This window comes from Macrobrachium rosenbergii, chromosome 9, assembly GCF_040412425.1.
Source record: "Macrobrachium rosenbergii isolate ZJJX-2024 chromosome 9, ASM4041242v1, whole genome shotgun sequence".
Lineage (NCBI taxonomy): Eukaryota > Metazoa > Arthropoda > Malacostraca > Decapoda > Palaemonidae > Macrobrachium > Macrobrachium rosenbergii.
This window is the reverse complement of record NC_089749.1, coordinates 34533308-34556409: the sequence shown is the minus strand read 5'-3', so window position 1 is coordinate 34556409 and position 23102 is coordinate 34533308. Positions and strand designations below refer to the sequence as shown.

The window sequence follows — 23102 nt, the reverse complement described above, 5'->3', positions numbered from 1 at the left end:
TTTAAGAGTGATCTAAAATAATCTGGATTAGGCAGTGCTCTGTACTAGACTAAGAAAGAACATTTTTGGAAATATCCTAGTTTTGGTCTAAGCAGTAGTTGAGAATAAATAAGCCTAGAATTATATATAAACAGTATCCTAGGCTCAGTAAAAAACCTAGTTTTTGCAGCTAGGTAGCCAATCTGTAAGGCTACATACTAGTAGGGTCTTATGTAGCCTATATCCTTAAAGGTGAAATAAACCTAGACCTAGCAGTAGCCTAACCAGATTAAGTAGGAATCCTTTTTTTAAGGGTACATCGTACTATTAGCCTAAAACAGTAGTTCAATTTAAATAAAGCAGCGGCAGTATCAGATAAAAGGGTAGTCTTGGCCAGATAAAATAGCAAACTAGATTATAAGAAGGTTCTTTCGTGTATAGTTTATACCCTTAAGAGTTTTAATAAGCCTAGAATAGGTTTAAGCAAGAACCCTCTAAGAAATCCTCTATTCTTAACCTAATGTAGATTATGTTAGAAGCATTAACCTAAACCATATAAAATAGTAGCTTGGGTTAGTTAAACAAATTAGTTTATAGCAGTTAGTGTGAATGGCATGACATTTAGAATTAAATTTCACATGGCCATTACAAAAAGGACTAACAGTATGTAAGTAATACAGCCATATACTGTACTGGTGTCAAAACTAACCTTTACCTTAGAGGTTTTATCATGGAATTTAATAAAATGTATTACAACTGCGCACTTGTAATCAAGTTAACCTGTAAGATGGAGTATACTAACTATATGAGGCACTACAGAAGTGTCCCTCATTGAAAGCAATTAATACTAACTAGTTTCTAATAACAACTTGTTTTATATCACTACAGGACCGCAATTTTGCAGGACAGTCAGCTCAAGTGTTGCATAGCAAATTGCTCAGTTCGCTTTTTGCCAGTGGGTACAGCCCATACCACCTGCCATGAGCTTAGTCCTTGTAATGAACAATGAAAATTTGCTTGATTGCCAGATATACGCAAAATTTGTAGTATGCTGCTGGCAGCAAGTTTTAAGGACGTAACAGCTCGTATTAAGCTGTCTCAATGGGTCCTAGGGTTCAGTAGAGGTGAGGGAGGGGAGATTATCTCTTTCTGGCAGAAGGTATTTAACCATTTCTCAGAACAAGATCTATGTTTGAGCCAAAACCCAGTAACTTCAGTCCCCAGGTTAACCACATGGAAGAAGTAGAGGAATCTTCACATGGGGTGACATTCTTACAAAGGAATATGAGGTGGACATTACCACTGAAATGACTTTGCTGAACCCAGAAGGATCAGGGACACAAATTTCAGCTAACCATGGGAGAAATCTTCCAGAAGGAATTTTATCCCCATACAGCCATCAGAGGCTGAACAGGATCTTTTCCTTAAAGGGATACTAAGATCCACCTAACCCCAATTGAAGTGACTACATTTTCAGAGGGGTATAGTAACTCACTCAGGACTTCTGCCCCCTGGGTAACAGGCAGTTACAGTTCAATTGTTGATGCTCAGTCAGATTTCGGAGGCTCCCCCAAAAGGGATACACAGTTTGCGGCATTTAATCAATTCCATAAGGAAATTACAAGTAACATCAGAGATGTCTTTGCCATAGAACGGCAATATATTATGGACATAATACATGATTGGGAACAGGAAGTTAAGGAAATTAAGTCATTCATGTGCACCCCAAAGTGTAAAAGCACTGCATCCTGTAACCGAAAAGTGAGAGTGGATACAAATTCTGCCCAAACAAGGTCTAATGTTGGAATTCCAACTGGAACCAACAAAATGGCCAGATCAAAACTTCAGATCAAAACACAATAGGAACTCCAATACTCACCCCTGATGATACTGATAATCCATGGTGAGACACCTCAGTGTGCATTTTCTCTCCTGATGGTAAGTATCTAGTTAATGAGTGAAAAACTATGATCGAAGTTGTAGATGTAGAGTTGAGAGATGGGGCAGCATTCCCTAATACAGAATGGCGCCTGGTACCACCATTGTCAGACATGGAGAAACCACTAAAAGAAGTGGTTCTTTTACCTGCGTCTATAGCGTTAAAAGCTATAGAAGACATCCTTTACCAGGTCGATGGAAAATCGATCTCTACTTCCATTCTGAATAAAACCCAAATTGCTCACTATGTAGCCCCAGTCTTCTGTCCCTTCACTTTCATAATAATTAACCATGTGAAGGCAGATTTTCAGAACTTTGTAGTGACTAGAACATGAAAGTTAATGGCAGAATTAAAGCCATTGCTAAAGTCATCCCAGTTTCGAAAAATTCCACCAAGGAATGGGCAACTCTTCAACTCCTTTTTATAAGGAAAAAGCTCCCTTAAGATATAGCTACTCAGCAGTTTGGGACCCCTATGAGAAAAATCTCAGAGGAAACAGCCTCATCAGAATTTCATGCTAGCTCTACCTCCTTAGTATTATAACTTCTACCACCTTGCTGGAAGTTGCCACCAAAAGGCTTCCAGAAGATTCCAGATCAATTTTTGCTGTTGTGGCCAAAAGTCTTATGAGAACCCTATGTGAAGCACTCTATGACTTTCTAGAATAGTACATAAAAGCACAAATGGAAATTTTGGGGAGCTCCAACAAGTCACTCCCCAATGTGACTGTATTATTACATCTAACCCCTTCTGTAAGGATCTGTTTGAGGAGTCTGTTGTGGCTCAACTCAACAAGCAAGGCCGCCAACAGAATTGTACAGTGTACACTCTTCTGGAGGAAGGGGAATTCAGGAAACAAAATACCTGAAATTTTCCCTTACCCAACCCAAAAGAGGCTCACTGGTCAAAAATCATATAAGCCTTCAGTCACCCTCAAAAGTTTTCCTCAAAAACAGGTAGGTGGTCAGAAGGGACAAATTCCTACAAAGGGACAACAACAACAGCAAGGACATCCTTTTCAAAAAGTCCAAAAACCTTCCTATAAGGGAAAAGAAAAAGCAATTCTTGGAATGCCTATCAAAGGCAAAGGCAAAGGCAGAGGAAGAAGCAGATACCAATAGGAATTGTATGGTGGGGGGTTGGCTTCGACGACACCGCAGGCAATGGAAGCCTTCCCTTTGGGGACACAGCATTATTTTCAATGGGCTGGGGTGGAAATGGTCTCATTCTCTCCCCTCCTCCTTTAAAGGGGTTTTTTCCAAAAACCAGACCCTTCCCTGGAAGATTACATGCAGAAGGCCCTGTTAAAGGGAGCCATAGAGAAACATGCCTATATTCACCACCAAGCGCTCCTCTTCAGTGTCCCCAAAAAGGATTCCTCCCAACAAAGAGTGATCCTTGACCTATCAGCATTGAACAAGCACATTGTGTGCCAAAAGTTTCAGATGACTACTGTTCCCAAGTACGTTCAATCATTCCAAAAGGGACTTGGACAGCTTCTATAGATCTGAAAGATGCATGCTGGCACGTCCCTATCGCTATTCCTTCCCCCCCTCCTTCATAGTTGTTTGAGTTTGAGTTTGAGAACTCAGGCAAGAAATAATACAACTAATAGCCTACCCAGATGATTAGTCAATCTTGGGGCCCATAAGAGTAGAGTGCTTGAAAAACCCAAGAACAGTGGCCAACAGACTACACTCAAAAGGTTTTATAATAAATGGGAAAAAAATCTTGCCACATGCCCAGCAGACACTTTCAGTGACTGGGACTGTGTTGGGATACTCTTCACAGCCTGTTGTCTCTCCCCATCTTCTTCCCAGCTTGTTCCCATTTTTATATGGGGTTGCTGTGATGCCTTCTTTTGAAGGACTTTGATTTGGCTTTGGGGTAGACTTTGTAGTCCCGATCGGCTGCCCTGCCTGACATCGCTTAGACCCTGGTATTGTGTACATGTATTGTACCAGTTCACCAGCGCTCTTTCTCCCAGCAGCGAGGAGCTGTTACTCGGTGAGGTCGACAGTCGAGACGTGTGAGGTGTTTGTTATGTTTTTAGATGATGTTGGAGTGGTTTTGTTTGTGTGTGTAATAGTCTGTAACACCCATTTGCTTTTAAGCAAACCTATCCGTTGATTACATACATAATCCCGGGGTGTCTACACGGATAGCAAAGTGTCCGCCTCTCTGACTGGTTGGCTGCGGATTTGAACCCGCGCTGCAGACCTCTAAGAAGTCTGAGGATGCTGCCTTAACCAACTCGGCCATCGAGGCTCTTGTTGTCTCTCCCCATCGATGCTCAAAAAAGAATATGGAAAGACCTCAAAACATTCCTTGCACAGTCTAGAGTTTCCAGACGGCAATTAGAACGTATGATGGGCCTGCTGCAGTTCACATCAGTAATAGATCCAATACTCAGACTGAAACTAAAAAATGTGAACAAATTCTGGCTATTGCATACAAGAATAAAGATGCAAGACCAACCTCATCAAAAGATTAAAAAATTTGGGGAGATACTTCAGCTTTGGACTTGGAAGGAATCTCTGGCGAAACAGGTCACCCTGACTCCTCCGTCTGTGCGAGTGACAATACACACCGATGCCTTGTTGACAGGTTGGGAGGACATTGGGAGGATTGTCAGGTGGCAGGGTGGCTAGCTACTCTGAGGAATTTTTATATCAGTTTCCTGGAGCTGATGGCTGTCTTTTTGTCTCTCAAAAAATTCAAACCTTCAGAAAAGAGACACATTTTGTTGATTCTAGACAACATGACTGCAATGTCTTGCATCAAGAGGTCAGGATCACGTTCACCTCCTCTCAGTATGATAATGCTGGCCATCCTTTGGATGGCACAAGCAGGGAAGTGGTACTTGGCTGCAATCCACCTCACAGGGTATGTCAGCGTAATAGCTTCAACAGAGTTGATGTTGGGCAAACAATCACACTTTTCAAACAATAGCCAATATGCTTCCACAACCAGAAGTGGATCTGTTTGCCACGTACAAGAATCACAAACTCCCAGTGTATGTGTCTCCGAACTTGGACAGTCAAGCAACAGCAAGAGATACCTTCCTACAAGATTTGAAAAATGTTGGACGATGTACCTTTTCCTCCATCTTCCCAGATTTCAAAGGTTTTGAACAAGATCCTAACCTTCAAGATACAGCTTACTTAATATCCCCAAATTGGCCAAATAGGCATTGGTTCCTATTACTCCAACAATGGGCGAAGAGATCACTTCCACTACCATCCTCTGTTCCATCCCAGACAGTAAGAGGGAAAGTCGTCTACACATCCTCTTTTCTGAGCTGAGACCTTCACAAGTGTATTTTTAAATATTGCCTACCGTGAAAATTACTTGCCCAATATTACTAGGTACCTAGTGCAAAAACTACGGACATTGTCTATCCGACAATACCAGTTCATATGGAAGATATAGTTAGATTATATCCATACTGAGAGCCCAGTTGAAATTTCTATGTAAAACACTTTTAAAATTTCTTATATACCTTTTTGAGGAAAAATGTCTTGCTGTTACAGCAATCATGGCATACAAAGCAGCATTAATGGAACCCTTGCTTTATGGATTTGAGATTGACTCTAATATAGAAAGTGTCACTTCCCTTCTCTGGTCTTTTGCACTACAAAGACCCATTCCCGAAAGGCTTCCAATTACTTGGTCCCTGAACAAGGTGCTTAGACTATCTACCCCTCAATTCAGCGGACCCAATACAACCACAACTCACATGCTACAAAAGGCGATCTTCTTGTGTTAGCTTCAGGAGCTCGTATTAGTGAACTGGGCTCTCTTAGACAGGGACAATACATCGTGCAAACAGCTGACTATCAATTATTATTGCCCCCTGGTCCATCATTCCTAGCCAAGAATGAGAATCCTTTAAGAAAGAAGGAAATCCCTAATTTTATTAAGAAAACTGAATTTAGCAGAAAAGACATTGTGCCAGGTTCAAGGACAAAAGGTTTACCTAGAAGTCACGGCAAACGTCCCAGAGGGTACGATTCTCCTACACCCTAGCACGAACAAACCACCCTCCTTACAAGGGCTGAGAATGATTGTAGTGTCTCTCATTAATCCTTAAGGGGTGGGCTAAATATATATATATATGAAGCACACCCCCAAACCAGGCAAACTTTAAGGTAAGCCAATTTAAGAAAAAAAATACATGAATGGAAAGAGGAAGATACACAAATGCACATGGTGTAAGAGAAATGTTAAAAATTTTTCCCTACCTTCTATGAGAAGTTGGAAGTAATTACTTACAACCCTGTGTGGGGCCTCTTTTACAAATCACTCGTAAAAATATGTTAATTTTACCAAGTTATACATGTTTTTTCTAATAATTTATTTTATTTTTTGTGAAATTATAATTATAGCTCACACAATATCATAACAGATAAGAACTAAAATCAGTAACAAATTCTGAGTATATTTGTTGTGAAATATTTACTAGATGCTGTAACTTTTTGTGAGGTATACATGTTTTTTCTAATATTTCTTTGCAAAATTACAATTGTAGCAATCCCTGGGTATATTTATGAGCAAATACATAAGATGTCCTGGAGTTGCAAGGAGGAACTACACCCTCTGAAATCTCAAGGCATACTGATGATGTCTCTTCCGTGCCGAAGTAATAAGTTGCCATAAGTCATTTATGGACCATTGAAAAGTGCTATGAACCTCTTTCCTGCTAAATTCATTCAAACATTATGGCATGTAATATTAATACTCGTATGAGGATTCCCATCCTTTAAGGGTTAAAAAGGAAAATCCAAACCCTTTTCAGGAATGTCTTTTTTGAAGAAGTCTCCAGATGTACTGGGTGATCATCAGAGACTATTTAAAAAAAAGTTATTGCCAGAAGCTTGAACAAATTCAACTACACTGTGTATCAGTAGGTTAGTCCTGACCCCTAGGCACTACAGCAGAAAACCAGGGGTCTTATTGACAGTGAGTGTGCTAACTATCGCTCGGATAAGGGCGACAATACTGCAACCAAACCCAGCATGCTTAGGTAAGCCACTGTAGAACTACATCCTAAAACATAAGTTTGTGTATAATTTCATGTTCTTTGGCACCAAAACTTGAGGAGTATTTGAAATAAAGTATGGGCTTGAAATTTGGGGCTTGACCTTGGACCAGAAATGTTTTTCCTTTGGGGTGTTTGGATTAAAAATTGAGAGCTTAAGCCCTTTCATCACGTCAGTTTCTTTGTAAAGCGCCTTGAGGATGAAACAAGCAACTACACCATCAAAAAACAGGTTTTGACATAGGAAAAACCTATTTTTGGTAGTTGCTGTTGAGTCCTCAAAACCCTCCCACTTCCTTGACAAAAGGCATGGGATTTGGCCAAGGGATCATCCTGCATTGACCAACAGAAAGTAATGCTTCTTGGTCTCCGTGCAGGTCTGTTATTGACAATATGGCAGATTGTGCATACACATTAATCACTTCTTCTGAGCAGGTTTTGGTAGTGGTAGAGCCTGGGTATACAGCCTCACTGTAAAGAGTTGCAAAAGTGTCCCCTTATCTTTGAATCCGTTACATAATCCATCAAGTGTTACAGTGTTTATCACTATGACACAATACCCGGCTGTGAGACCAGCTAAAAGAGAATTCTTTGACATTAGTTTGGTTACCATGGAGCTCTGGTAGACCATAGAAGGGTAACGCCTTGAGGACTCAACAGCGACTACCAAAAATAGGTTTTTCCTACGTCAAAACCTGTTTTATTTGTTTTTTTACATAGCTAACAAACCTACGGTCTTAACGTATATTGCCCACCTCTTGCCACCCCTCAATGGATTCCCTGGGCTGGAAGAAACTGATGCATCACAACATCCTTGGGCGAGGGTAGGTTGGTTGTTTCTTCCTCTGTCACCCGTACCTCGTTGCCACCAATACCTTGCACTACAATTTTACATATTTTTTTTTTTCTACTGGTCTCCAGATGGTGCTAGAAGATTTATCCTCATGTTAAGACCATAAGTTTGTTAGCTATAAAAAAATACAAATGAATTAAAAATTTGTCATATTCCATTCTGTTCCATAACTTATACGATTGGTTTCAGAGATATTCAGTAATCATTGACTGGGATAGTTCCATTTGACCTGGTATCATCATAATTGCAGCTTTGGCAGCTTTATTGGCATCCTCATTTCTGGTATACTGACATTGGCAGGCGTCCAACATGTTTCAACTTTTACAGAAGCTTCATATAATTTGTGTGGAATTTAAACTTAATTTGCTGTGCAAAATTTTTTTTTAATAATACTGTAGTTCTGAAGAGCTTCAACTAAACTACTGGTTGCTTGTATCCTATTCTAACCTAGTCTGTGGGCTGGTCAGATGCCCTGGATTAGGAGGCCAAAATTTTTTTTTTTTTTTTTATTTATTGTTGCTTCCATTTGAAACCCTTACAAATCGGAAGGAACAATTTGTGAAACCCTTACAAATTTGAAGGGACAATTTGAAGTTAATGCATATAGGTAAATCATTGTTTGTATTAAAAATAATTTTAGGTTATGGTATGTATCAGTATCAAGCAGATAAGGGTGTTCATGTTTAATCAGCAGTAAGACCAGAATAATATTAGTTAGTTTTGTATATTCAGCATTTAAAAAACCGAAGAGCTGGTAACTTTGGGACATACATGGTAAGCTTAGTATTTGGGTTCACATTAGATATTTAAAGTAGGTGCAAAATGTGTGAGGAGATAATGTGCCAGAGATGGAGTAACTTTACATGAACTACTTGTTTAATAGTTAACCCTCCAAAGTAAGTTAAGATGTTTAGCTTACAATTTATTTGTTGTTCGTAACAGATGAATGTCATTACTTACTTAGTTTTAATTGCAAATGAAAACCTGCAGGCTGTAATGCATTAGATATTTCCCTAAGAAATTATTTTAATGCCACTTATTTCTTTTAGCGTGGCTGATGACACAGCTGATCTTCACCCAGAGAAAAGGATGGCAGCAGCTTTTAAAGCATTTGAAGAAAAACGATTACCACAAATTAAAAAGGAGAATCCTACTTTACGTCTATCTCAACAAAAACAAATGCTTAGAAAGGAGTGGCAGAAAAGTCCAGAAAACCCATTGAACAGAAGAGCTTAGAAAGTACACCAGAAATATATCAGTGTCGAGTTATTGTTTATTACGGTCTTTATTTGCGTTTATTTAAGGCCTATGCTATTATCGAATGAGAATCATCTACAATGCTTTAGTGGAAACCATATGACATTTATGCTTTATACTTTTGTCTGATGAAGTGGTGTTTATAATATTCACAAAAGGAATGAATTCATATTGGTCAGTAGTTGAATGTAAATGTACAGTATCTTATTTAAGAAGAAATTAGATTACGGTATTTCAGTGGCTATATTGGAGTGTGCTTGGACCCCGAGTGCAATTTTTTTTTTTTTTTTTTTTTTTTTATAGTAATAGCTGTACTGAAATGAAGTTTGGTTTCTCTTTCCATATCAAAGTTTGAACTGAGAAGGTATTTTTTTGTTTTCAAAACAAGCAGAGAAGTATTGTTTCTTAACAGCCTGTTGTAGTTCATATGAACCAATGAGTAATTTACTGATTTTCAGTTAGTAAGCCACAAATCAAAGTAGCTAACACATGTAACGTTTGTCTTTTGTTATGCTCTCCAGTTCAAAAGAATAGGTTATAAATTTCTGCAGCAGTTATCTTTGTTAATTTTTTAGTAAATTACTGTAGTGTCACTTCTAGCTTATTGATCTAAATTTTAGTTTTAACACAAGTCTGAGAATCAAAATTGTGAAAATAGCAACCTAAGTGTATTGAGGTTGAATACACTTAGGTGTATCACAGTACACTGTGATACATCTGAAAATTGATTTACATTTTACTATTGACAATAGTGCTGTTATACAGTATTTGAATGTTAGATTGACAGTACTATTCAGTACATTATATGCAGCTTGCAAAATTGGTGATCTTTGACCCAAGTATAGACTAATAATTTTTGATATGTAAATAATTACTATCATAACAGAATATAAACTTTCTGTTTGTCTACAATTTTTATGGGAGAACATGAAGCCTTTTGTAATTTTTTCAAATCTCGCATTTAAACCTTAACTTGTGAGCAGTGCTTCTACAATTTCAGTCATGAATTTATTTACTCTTTCATGCTTTACCATTGACAAGTGCGTTTATATTTAAGCGCTAAACTGCATCTTTAGCCCAAATATTGATGCATCATTTTTGACAGGTTAATATTGTCAACATAAATATTATATCAGTTTTTTTTGCTATTTATTGTCTGCATGGACATCTGTTAGAAATTTTATGGGAGGAATATGAAGCTTTTTATAATTTTGTTTTTGAATCTAGCATTATAATTTCAACAATAAAAACTTTTGAAAACGTTAGTGTTAAATGCTCATATAACTTTGGTTTTGAATATAAATTTTGAGAGTGCTGTTTTGATTCCTAATATATGTTGCCTGTATAGTACATCATATGTACTGAATATTTGTCATAGAAAATTGGCTGAATAAAAGTGTGCGTAATTTTCAACATGGAAACAGAGGGAAAGAAGATTTTTTAGAAAATGATAGGGAAGGCCAGTCAGTCCTGAAAAAGAGCAGTGTAGATTTTTTTCATAGAAGGAACATAGAAAGAGGGACGCTTAGCAGTGAGAGAACATCTTGAGGCAATAGTCAGTTTCTTGGTCCTACTGATGTTCTCACAAAAAAGTGGCTCCAGGAGCTTGATTAAATTGGCCGTGGTGATCCTTTCTAAGAAAACCACCTGAAATTATTTTAATGATTGCATAATAAAGCAGTCTCAGTAATCATGGAGAGAGTACCTCAAGGGTGCTTAGAAAAGTGTTGGAGACATGCCAGGTGGAATATTGCCCTTCAAGAGTTGAAGATGTGGTTTTCATTCTCATGACTCCACAGACCGTACTTACCTATTGGCGACATAAAGTGAACCATTGTTTTACTTAGGCTCCTTTGGTAATAATGGAATTTTCATTCAATGGAGAACACTAGTATTATGAAACAAAATGCCAATCATAACTGAAAATAACTTGAAAGTACAGTAATCAGTTGGTGAATAAACTAATTGAAGACAGGCTGGTGTCACTATTCAACTTGGATACTGATTTTGAGTGGGCACTAGGAAAGATTTTACCTCCACAGGGAAGAATGAATTGGTAGAGGGAGAAAAGGCTTAGTTTGTTCAAGTACAAGACTAGTTACAAGTCACCAGCAGCATTAACCCTGCTGAGTCAAGACCTGTTCAACAAAATCAGCCATGGGCAACATTTGGTCAATCTAAGACAAACTCGCACTTGAAGAAACTCTGCCTTTTCTCCCGCTACCAAGACAATCTTCATTGTGGAGGTGCAATCCTTCCAAATGCCACTCAGAGTTGTTATCCAAGTCTTGAAGTGATGCCAAACTTTCTTCACTGCGCTTAACAAATAACACCAACTGAATCATCCTAGTTGTTGTCTGTAATAACACATTTTTGCTCAAAAATTATCTTTTTTTCAGCGAGTCAAAATGATTTGGGCTGGCTGATGTTGCTGAAGCAGGTGAAGTAAAACAAGTGTTTCACTTTTATATACACAGTGGGTAATTAAAATTTATCAAGTCATGAGCATGACAACTACATCTTCCACTACTCTACACAAAATATAGCAGATGATCACTCTTAACAGTTTATGTCTGTCTTGGTCCTTACCCTTTGTCAATGCCTGTTCTGACCATGATCCAAATGCCTATCAAGGTTATGCTTCCTACAGGAGTCCCATGTCTCACCCTGTTCACAAAGACAAGTCCTTGAAAATACATCTCACTGATCAGTTCTTTGAAGTAAAGTCCTGGGATTATCCCTTATCATTATTGGGTAATACAGGCCCATGCCTCCTTGGATGGACAAACTCAATGGTAAGAGCCAAAATATGATGGTAATGATTACAGTTCCTTGGGAGGATCTTCTATCTGACTCCAGATGTTCTCACTACCCGATATTCCTACCTTTGTCTTGTCAGCTGTGAAAGCAAGTTACACAGGGTGCTGAGTGGTCCAAGGTATGAAAGTCTTAACTGAAGCTTCTTGAATTATTCGAGTTCTGTCCTTTAAGTCCAAGACTGATATCACAAAATATGCTGGTAATATGAGCATGAACCTCAAAAATAGTTACAACATGGACTAGTGAAATCTTTAGGAATTTTAATATTGACAAATGAAAAATCTCTGAAGTTCCATCAACACTGACAGCCCTTATCAAGTCCAGAAAAATAATTGTAGTTTTCATGTCACAGTCACGCAACATATCTTTCAAATTCTAAAAATCAAAGGATCTAACGACAGCTTAGGGCAGACCACTTCTGATGTTTTGACACAGGTGAAGGTTAAACCTGCAACTCAAAGAGAGCAAAAGAAATGGGAAGGTGTCATCTTGATTTGCCTCAACTTGCTCTGATTCTTCCTCTTGTATTTAGGCATGATGAGTGTCACATTTGGTCCACACTTGCTTTGACCAGTCCAAGCAATCCAAACAGCCAGGAATAAGAAGTTTGGTGAATTACACTTTAAAGAAGACAATCCTACTGTAGTTGTTTAATTAAATTTGTAATATTGTAAAAAAATACACAAAACAGGTCAGATAAACATCAAAATTCATACTTTACAGGATACAAAATGACTGGCAACTCTCATCATGACCTGTAAAATCCTAGAATTAGGCCACAAATACAGGACAACCCTCCAAACAGCCAACAAATGTAATGGTAAAGTGCAGGAATACAAAAAGCAGCCAGAAAGGAAAGGTGCAGAGTGCTGCTACTAAGAGGTGGCTGCCTTATATTTAACCTTCACGTCTTTTATACTGAGACTTGGAAAAAGACAATTTGCAGTGTTTTTTCTTATTCATGAATTTTGTAATTCACTGCTTTGACAGTATATTTACATGGAGTATGCACAAAGATTAAAACACTTTACTCTGATGAACATACTTTTTATGTTTTTTCTGACTTACTTAATTTTACATGAACTCATTAATTTTCTTCTTTCATAAATTGGTTATACTTTTTGTGTCATAAAATTAAATCCTATTTTTCAAGTGGGTATACCAAATTTTATAAGCAATATCATATTGGCAGATATAATGACAACCTTAACATGCATAACACATGATAACTGAATCTGTACAATACACCAGAAACAAAATACAGTACTACAAATTTTGCTTCACTTGAAGGTTAAGCTAACAGTTATTGCTACCCCATTTTCTCTTCAACCATTTTTTCTATTTGGTAAAGAAGTGCTTTGTGGTCCTTCTTCATTACTGTCTTCTTGAGTTTTGGCTTGGGGTGCCTGAAATGAGATATGATAAAAAGGTAAGCTTCATCAGTCCCCAAAATATTTAAACTAAAAATTCTAAATAAACTTAAAAATATAAAATGATATAATACTGTACTGAGATGAACACAGCATTGCTTTAACATAGTACTTGTGTATACTGGAGTATGAGACTAATACATATGCACTTTTTTGAGTTGTCCACCACAGACAGGGTGTTACCATAACATTACCCAGGGAAAATAATATAGTGCTTTAGAACACAAATGGGAGTAGGGCTTTTTCCTGCTTTCTAAGTTTTCATTATTGGTAAACTCATGAAATAACTAATATTCATTACATAGTTATAAGCTTGTCAGTCTTGTCTACACTGGACAGAACAACCCTTTTTAAAACACTGGTCCTGTCATAAGTGCCCTACATACCATATCAACCTAAATACCATTTTTATTGAATTGTTTCTTGTAAATAATGCAATACATTTTGCATCTGAATTATAGTTTCATCATCAAATGTGGTGAAAATTCCTACTTGGTTCTGCTACCATGTAAAAATCACAATTGCTTCTAAAAGCTTATGTAGAGCATAAAATTTCAATACATACCTACAAACATGAAAAAATACACTTCTGTACTTACTTGACTCTTACACGAGGTTCAATCAGGTTTCTTCTTTGTAGGTTCTTGAATCTTTCCTCAAGCAAATTACAAGCAGGTCTTACTGATCTCAATGAGCCTTTCAACTCTGTGCCTAAACTGACAGCAATGTCTTCAGCCTGGAACCTAAGAAAGAAGTGGCAGAGTATAATATTGGCTACTAATCTGACTTCATAGTCCTTGCAATATCTTTTTAATTTAAAAATGCTGAATTTTCAATTATTTCGCAACTACAAATAATATGCCATATTTCCCAGCATCCAAAGCACTTTTTATTCCTGAAATAAGTCTCAGAAATTTACTATGCATCTTAGAGGCTGCAGGTTACATTTTTCACAGGCCTGTCCTAATTGTCAGAGGAGGGTTACCTTTGCTAGACAGTAATCTGAACTCCTGTATATGACCTCTGAATGTGGAGTATAAATTATACTTAGTTAAAATGGTAAATAAACAACAGTATTATAAAAGCAAAAAATATGGCTTGTCATCCAGATTCATTCTCATACTGGTAGGCTGGAAAATTAGTCAATTGAGGAGCAGTAACATATGTTGCATATCAATATTACTAGTATTCACAGGCTTATCCTAACCTCAGAGGAGTGTTGCCTTTGCTAGACAGTAATTTGAACTCCAGTATAGTACTTCTGAATGAACTGTATAAATAATACTTAATTAAAATTGTAATAAACAAAATTATCATAAAAAAGAATAGTCACCAAAAATTCTGGTATCGGCTGACAATAGTAGATGAGTTAAATAATCCCAGTTTAAAACAACATTATTAGTTAACAAAAGTGAAATTGTCATATGTTAAAAGGGTTTACCAATAAATCTTACCATAGCCAGATTGGTCATCATGTACATGGGTCTTGACATTAAAATGTTGAATTATCTGTAATACCTGTATTGTGAATATTTTAACCTTCATTCTATTTTTATTTTGTTCTATTTGGGATGTCACATTTGTGTTGTGTCTTGAGAAGAATGTAACTGCAATAAAATGTTATTCCATATACCTAATATTTCCTTTTGTAGTGTTTTTCCTTTGTCGGAGATTTAAAAATATTGCTGCATAAGCCTACATCCAACACTATCTTAAAATACTGAACCAGCTGTAGCCCCATCTATTTGTGCACACTGAAACACTGATGGCTATGAAAATACCTGAGAGAACATGGCTGGGCAGTTTATACTACTATATGCATTAATTGGTAATCTGTTTAAGTTTTTCAGTTTCCTGGTACGTCAACTTCAGAAAAGCTTATTGAGTATTAAAATCAATGAACTTGAAAAAATACAAAACAAAATATTTTTAACCTCAATGAACTGATAAAAAAAAATGCAATACTCAACATGCTGTACCAGCTGAGGCTATAGCACTTCAATACACTGACACAGTTAAATACATGCAGTGCACCAAAACAAAGCCTTCAACTTCTTGAAAATTTGAGGTCGGAGCATCTTTGATACCCGAAAATACAGTAATTAAAAAAAACAGTTAATTGAGGACGTTACAAACACAACCTAAGCACTTACTTCTCTTTTCCTAGTCGAAGGGGTTTACTCTTCTTTTGCTCATGATAGGCTTTCCTTGCTGCCTGACGACACTTTAGTATTTTTTCATTTTCTTTTATCTCTTTGTTAATAGTTTTGATCCTAGAAGTGAAAAAAAAATGTAAAATTAAAAATTAAACAAATTACAGCAGTCACATTTATTTGTGTAAGTCAATAAAAATCTACGAATTATTTCTAACTGCATGGAAAATGACAAATTTTGAATTAATTTGTATTTTTCCTAACGTACAAACCTGAGGTCTTTACATATGGATAACTTTTGGTGAAGCTGGAAAGTCCAGCCGTTAAACTTTTGCAATCAGTATGCATTCAATCTCTTAAGTTAAAAGAATGAGGGGTGGTAAGAGGTGGGCCTTTTATGTAAAGACCTCAGCTTTGTATGTTAGGAAAAATACAAATTAATTAAAAATTTGTCATTTGTTCCTACATGAATACAAACCCTAGGTCTTTACATATGGAGACTTACTACTGGAGGGAGGATTCCAAGTGACTCTCTGAACTGACTGGTAGTTTGGCTCACTTGGTACTGTATTCTCTTCCTGGTCATGAAAGAGCAAAGGAAGGATACCATGCCTCTGATCTGTTTAACATGTGTGATGTTCAACTGCCAGACTTCTGGGCACTTTGAATAAAAGGAAAGTATGAAAACCTTTGATTCGAAAGGTAAGGATGAACCCACAACGTCAAAGACTATGTAGCTAAAAACAACCAATTGGCTTGCCCATAGTCAATCCTTCTCTCTCCTTGCCAGAGACGGTAGGAAATGCATCTATTAATCCAAACAAAACTGGATTATAGACAGGAAACTCAGTCATGCAGATCACCTGCATGCATGCATGCCAGTCCAGCTTGTGACGGCTCGTTCACTCCTCCCACGTCCACTGGAAGAGGATGGAAAACAGGAGGAAGGTAGAAAGCCAGTCCTGCCCACATCTCCCTGTAGCCGCACACCTTAGGTGAGATGCAACCTGTCCTTAGGAGCTGGGTAAACTACGTGACTTATTAAGCATCCATCAAGGATCCAAGGAAAAGGTAGTGTCACGATGCATACCAAGTACCTGGTTATTACACAACTAATCTCAAAATTCAAAAATTTACCTCACTTCAGCCAGATACCTGAACTCTCATAACAATAGGAATTACAACTGAGTAATCTAAAGGTAACAGTAATCCCTTAAAAAGGATTTTGACAAAGGAAAAATCTATTTCTGGGGAGAGACCTGTGTCACCCGGTGAAATAACCTTTCAGCACTTATTTCTAGGTAAAGCTATTGCTAAATATACCAGAGAAAAGCTAAAAAGCTAAGCCGGGTTACTACCCCGGTGTGAGCTCCATGAAATGGAGTCGTGTATGAGAAAGGGTGAGATTGTCACAATCACAGGCCTCCACCCTGTAAACATTCCCAATGTCAAAAGTCCCACCGAGTGAGGTGCCGTTACAAACCCCGCACCACTCGCGGACTGTAAACAAACCGCGTCACCCACATTCCACATTAGCACCCCATCCTGGAATGGTATTTTACCAGGGGGAAAAGAAGGAATCATGGGAGGTCACCGGGTGACACAGGTCTCTCCCAGAAATAGATTTTTCCTTTGTCAAAATCCTTTTCTGGGTTTCCCACCTGTGTCACCCGGTGAAATAATAACAGAGAAATCAAAATACCATCCTGAAACAAAAGGAGACTTGTAGAGGAAAGCAATAAAACTAAATTTCCACAAGAGTTTTAATTATCCCAGTAGCAAGATGTGGTATTAAGATATAATAAAGATATAATAAATATACTTAAATTTAATGCAATATTAAAAGGTACATGAATATAAAATCATCCTTAGATTAATGAGTACATAAAAGTGAAAATTAGGTACTAAACATTATACTTAAAACTAAGGTGGGGAAACTATGTCCCACAAGATAATACATGTAACATTTAAATTAAACACATAGACAGGACAAAACTATGACATGGTCAGGAGATAGGCTGTGAAGCTGCCTCACCTGCACATGACCAAAGGGGAATAAATGAGGCAGGTAGGAGGGAGGAGAATGACTGAGTACTAAGAAGAATTAAACTGGGGGGGGAACGATGTTCCCTGCTGCCACTGTAGTGAATTTCAGAGCTTCTAGTGATTTCAGGTAGTGGCGTTTAAAAACTACGGGAGACTTCCACCCCGTGTATTTTGCAAGATCCTCGAAATTCATATAATGGAAATAGTTAGTGGAGGTGGCCACTGCTCTAATGTCATGTACTTTTGGGACTGAATCTGGGTTTGCATGTTTAATGAAATACAGGATCTGTTGCCTAATGGCTTTCAAAGAGATAGTTCCTCCCCCTTCCCTTACAAACAGAGGCCCGGAAGTTATGTGTGAGGTCCTGTCTAAATAGGCTTTCAAGGTAAAGACTGGGCATAAAGACAGGTCCTGTGGGAGGGGGATGACCTTCCAGGAGACCACCTATCTCGAGGATCTTCATTTTTAGCTAGGAACTTAGGGTGAGGAGCTAGCAACACTTCACCTGATGGAAGGAAATCAATATGATTGGGTTCTCTAGACAGGGCAGACAGTTCAGAAATTCTAGCACCTGAAGCTAAACTAATCAAAAATAAGGTCTTCCTCAATAAGTTAGTGAAAGAGCAATTATGATTATCTATTTCTGAGGCTAACTTAAGAACATCATTTAAGAACCAGGAAACCGAATGTGGGCGGGTTACTGGTCTTAAACGAGCACAGGCTTTAGGGATAGACGAAAATAAGAGTCTGTTAAGTTAATCTTAAACCCGTAAAAATATCTTTTCAAAGCTGATTTTGCTGTAGTAATGGTACTTGAGGCGAGACCTTTCTCAAATAATGACCTAAAAATGAAATAGCTAAATTAGTGGTCATTACAGTAGCTTCAGATTCTTTTAAGAAGAGTGCTAATTTCTTAACTGCTGAGTCATATTGTCTAAGAGTGGATTCCCTTTTATCTGATTCTAGGAACAAAGTGTTAATAGGATCAATATTAGCATCCTTCTGAGCTGCAAACTTCATGAAATCCACAAAGCCAGGGCATTCTGAATTCTTGAGGAAGCTGACACAGTCTGAGTTTGTACTATTTGCGTCAGTTACAGGTTGGGAATTTGCAAACACCGAAGCTTCAGCTCTAGAAGAAGTGGAAACCAGTTGCTCTTCGCCAGTTGGGAGCTACTAGGGCTATCTGACCCTTGAATGTCCTGAGCTTGTGAAGGACTTTCAGTAACAGGTTTACTGGAGGAAAGAGGTAGATCCTTTTCCACTTGTTCCAATCTATGGACATTGCATCTGTGGAGTGAGCTAGACGGTCCAGGTTGGGAGCAACATAACAAGGTAGTTTGTGGTTGCATTCTGTTGCAAAGAGATCTACTTCGAGACCTGGAACTTGATTGCAAATCCATTTGAATGAAGTTTTGTCCAGGGACCATTCCGACTCCAGCGGAGTTGTCCTGGATAGGAGTCTGCAATGACATTCGGACCCCTGCAAGGTGGGTAGCAGACAGATGCCACCGGTGTTTGTTTGCTAGAGAGAATATTGCTATCATAACTTGGTTGATCCGACTCGACTTGGAACCTCCCCTGTTTAAACAGTGTACTACTACTGCGCTGTCCAGGACCAATCTCATATGAATCAGATTATTCGGACGCAGTTTCTTCAGGATTAGAAAGACTGCCATAGCTTCCAGGACATTGATATGAAACTGGCGGAACATGGTAGACCAAGTCCCCTGTACCTTCTTGTGTTGGGAGTATCCTCCCACCCGCCAGGGAAGCGTCGGTGTGAATCACTAGTGATGGCGGAGGAAACTGAAGAGGCACTGACTTCGATAAGCTCTTGACAGTCGTCCAAGGGCGGAGTCTCTTTTTCAAAATCGGCGGAATCAGAGATATTTTGTCTCTGAACCTGACATTGGCTCGACTCCGCCATACCCTGTTTATGTCTTTCAGTTTGGATTTCAAAAGATCTGTCACTGAAGCAAACTGAAGAGAACCTAAGACTCTTTCTTGGGTACGACGGGAAGCTTTCTTGTTCTTGAGGAACTGTCTGGTTGCTTTTGCTATTTCTCTCCGTTTGGCGGCGGAAGAGATAGTCTGTGTGCACACAGGTCCCATTGGATTCCTAACCATTGAAAGCGACTCTCCGCACTAGGCGGGATTTCTCCTTGTTTATCTGAAAGCCCAGTGATTCCAGAAAGCCGATTACTATGGCTGTTGCTTTCCGGCATTCGTTGGCGTTGGATGCCCAAACAATCCAATCGTCTAGGTATGCGGCTAGCATGATCCCCTGAGACCGGAGTTGCTGAACTACCGTATCCGCCAGTTTGGTGAAGATTCTGGGAGCTATATTGAGACCGAATGGCATGACCCTGAATGAGTATGCCTGATTTCCTAGTCTGAACCCCAGATAAGGAGAGAACCTTCTCAATCGGGACGTGATAATAGGCGTCTGAAAGATCTATAGAGGTGGTTACGGCTCCACGGGGCAGTAGGGTCCGAACCTGCGAGATTGTAAGCATTGAAACTTGTCGCATTGAATGTAGGAATTTAGACGGGACAAGTCTAGAATTACTCTGGAACCTTTCTTTGGAACACTGAACAGTCTGCCTTGAAATTTCAGATGTCTCGCTTTATTGCCCTCTTTAATAATAGATCTTTCACAAAGTCCTTCAGAGCCTTGGAGGGTAACTGATGGAACCTGACTGGGGGGGGGAGGACTTCTGCACCAACTCCACCCCAGTCCCTTGGAGACTATGCTCTGGGCCCAGGGACTGAAGCTCCACTGGTCCCGAAAATGGTATAACCTCCCGCCTACCTGAGATATCTCACTGGGCGGGAGAGGGTCTGCCTCCTCTGGAGCCTCTGCCTCCCCTTCCTCTGGAGGAGGAGCGGGATGTTCCTCTACCTAGGAAGTACCCCCTAGCTCTCGTTCCCTTTGCATTTTGGATGGACCGAAATGCACCTTGGCTTTCATAAGAAGCGTTGAAAGCTGGGGAGGAGACGTATGAAGGGGCAGCGAGAGGTTGATGGGCTGGTTGGACCAGCACATACTGAGGTTGAGGTTGAGGCTGGGAGGTTGAAGGATGACCAGGGACGGGGACCTGGACAGCCTGCAAGACAGTCTGAGTCGGGAGCCGTTTAAACTTCTTGAACTTTTTCCCTGGCTTGGAATGAGTTCCGGCAGGCTCAGACTGCTTCCTCTTAGAGGATAAACCCCATCGGGAGCGGAGACTCTGGTTGGCCCTAGTTGCCTCGGCTAGGACCGCATCAACCTCTTCCTGGGGGAAGAGGTTAGCTCCCCAGATAGAGCTTTTTATGAGCCTGTTAGGCTCATGACGGATGGAGGCTGCCGAAAAGATGTGTTTCCGGCAGTTCAACCGGGCCTTGATGAAATCATACAGGACCTGCTGAAAACTCCCTAAGAGAGATTTCGTCAGTACCTGGAATAGCGCATCTTCGCTATATACTACTGACGTTGCCTCTGCCAAAGTCAGAGAGTTTAAGGACCTACTAAGTCTGTCCTTAGACTCAGCTTCAGTCTTCAAGAGCGACTCCGGGATCCTAGGGAGTTGCTCGCTGAAGAGGCTAGAAGCGCAGTCAGGGTCAAGCCGAGTAACCGTGAAGGTATCCGGAGCTCCTACCCAATACTGAGAATCTCCGGGTAAGACAAGAGAGGTGGGATCTGTCTCCCGGAGATGAGGAAGGGGCTTACCCTCCACACAAGCCTGGTTGGTGAGGGAGGCCACTTTAGAGGTGCAAGGGGTGGGGAGAACTTCTCCCAGAGAGAACATTGTAAAGGCACCTTTGGCCGGAGTGAGTTTGGTGTTCTCTGCCTGCCACTCCGACAAAGTCCGTAGTAGGACCGACTGGGCCTGGTCCCTCGGGAAGATGACAGTTTCCTTGGGGACCTTGTCAGACCGAACCCATGCCTCCTCAGTAAGCCTGGCATAACCTGCGTAAGGTGATTTCAGGTTGGGAGGGAAGAATTCCAATTCCTCCAGCCTAAGAGTGCCTAGGCCCTCGATAGTGAGGGTACCCTCATGCTGGGGGGCAAAGAGGGTCAGGCGCCAGGGGTTTCCTTTATCAAAAGGAGGTAGGCTGGAGGTGTCCGGGACGGAGAAGGGTTTGTTGGCCGCTCCACCACTCATGAATCCGGAGATTAAAGTCCTTTGAGACTTAACCTCTTCTGACAATGAGAGCACGGAAGCATTTGACGAAAACACCTGACTTGAGAGTTGCGACAGCTTGCTGTCAACCCTTTTGTCAAACTGCTTCATAAGAAGCTCTGCAAATGCTTCCGCATCAAAGGAAGGAGGTGGGAACCTCCTTGCTTTGTTTAGCAGAAGTCAAACTGCTTCATGGGACTTTAAAGTCTTTTTCTTTACAGATTTAACCTTAGGGAAGACCTTGCACCGTCCATAAGGCAAGAGGAAGGAAGAAGCAGTGGAAGAAGGAACACCTGCCTCACTTACCCCTGTTTCCAGGTCCACATTCATCGGCTCGAGTCCTTAAGAGCCCAGACAACTCCGTAGAGGCTGCATCATTTCCCGGATCCCAGCGATCATCCGCACTGGGGCGCCGGGAAGAGAACGCCAGACGTCCTTAGATAAAAACGTAGGGTTTCCCTGCCCCCGACGTTCCTCCCGGCCACTGACCCAGGTCTTGAGGGTCGACAACGAAGAGTCCCGAGCTGCGGTCAATCTGGAAGGAGAAAGTCAGGTGACTGAGCCTCTAAAGGGAGAATATTCTAATTATCCATAAGAGACAAAACTGAAGGTGAACATGAATTGGAAGTGGAAAACTACCTTTACCGACTCATCCAGAACCTGTTCAGACGTTCACAACCATCAGGGTGCCAGACGATCAGGTCCCCACGTGGACAGCACACCTGGAGTGGGACCTGCACACTTCATGCCCGCTGGCTTGATGTAGCACAGCGGTGCACCCCTTCCTGACAAATCTGTAAGTTGACCGGTATATGAGGAAGAAGCAGTGGTTATCCAGGTAGGTCCCGCCGGAGAACTAAACATGCAAGATCAACTACCTAGATTAATCACCCAAAAGGCCAGTTAATCTACAAGGTAATAAAGTAAATGTATATGTATATATATATATATATATATATATATATATATATATATATATATATATATATATATATATATATATATATATATATATATATATATATATATAAACAATATCCAGATAGGTCCCACGGGCGAACCGGGAGGTTAAGGGGCCTGGAACATGCCTGCAAGTTAATCCAGGTCCCAAAGAGGTAGTATATAAACATATAATATATATAAATGAATATAATATATATGCATCTACAACTATAAAAGTGGATATTTCTGCTTGGAGCAGGGGAGTCCTGTACTCCAATCGGTGACGGCAGATTAAGAGTGAGCACCGTCCGACAAACACTGTACCCACCGGAGTGGAAGGCGACAACTCCGACTACCTGCAGAGAAAACACAAAAGATAGCTTCCTGGGAGGGCTAAGTGAATAGAACGAATATAAATGAAAGAGAACAACAAGACCAAAACTCAATGCAGATGAAGGGGATTGTTCTTAGAACG

The 23102-nt window shown here is 39.8% G+C and overlaps 2 protein-coding genes across 5 annotated transcripts in view; one reads left to right on the top strand and one right to left on the bottom strand.

The window, feature by feature from the left end:
- The window catches only part of LOC136841685 (coiled-coil domain-containing protein 124-like), a 112878-nt gene extending 97927 nt beyond the window's left edge, over positions 1–14951 (top strand). For all 4 annotated transcript variants that reach the window (XM_067108881.1, XM_067108878.1, XM_067108880.1 and 1 more), the window contains exon 5: positions 8862–14951. In XM_067108881.1, coding sequence (XP_066964982.1) covers positions 8862–9048 — 187 coding nt within the window. In that variant the 3' untranslated portion in view covers positions 9049–14951. The remainder of the gene's footprint in view (positions 1–8861) is intronic.
- The window catches only part of LOC136841684 (ribosome biogenesis protein NOP53), a 97420-nt gene continuing 87233 nt past the window's right edge, over positions 12916–23102 (bottom strand). Inside the window, exons 8-10 of the mRNA XM_067108877.1 lie at positions 15473–15592; positions 13919–14062; positions 12916–13295 (exon numbers count right to left, since the gene is read on the bottom strand). Of these exons, the coding sequence (XP_066964978.1) occupies positions 13199–13295; positions 13919–14062; positions 15473–15592 (361 nt within the window). The 3' untranslated portion in view covers positions 12916–13198. The remainder of the gene's footprint in view (positions 13296–13918; positions 14063–15472; positions 15593–23102) is intronic.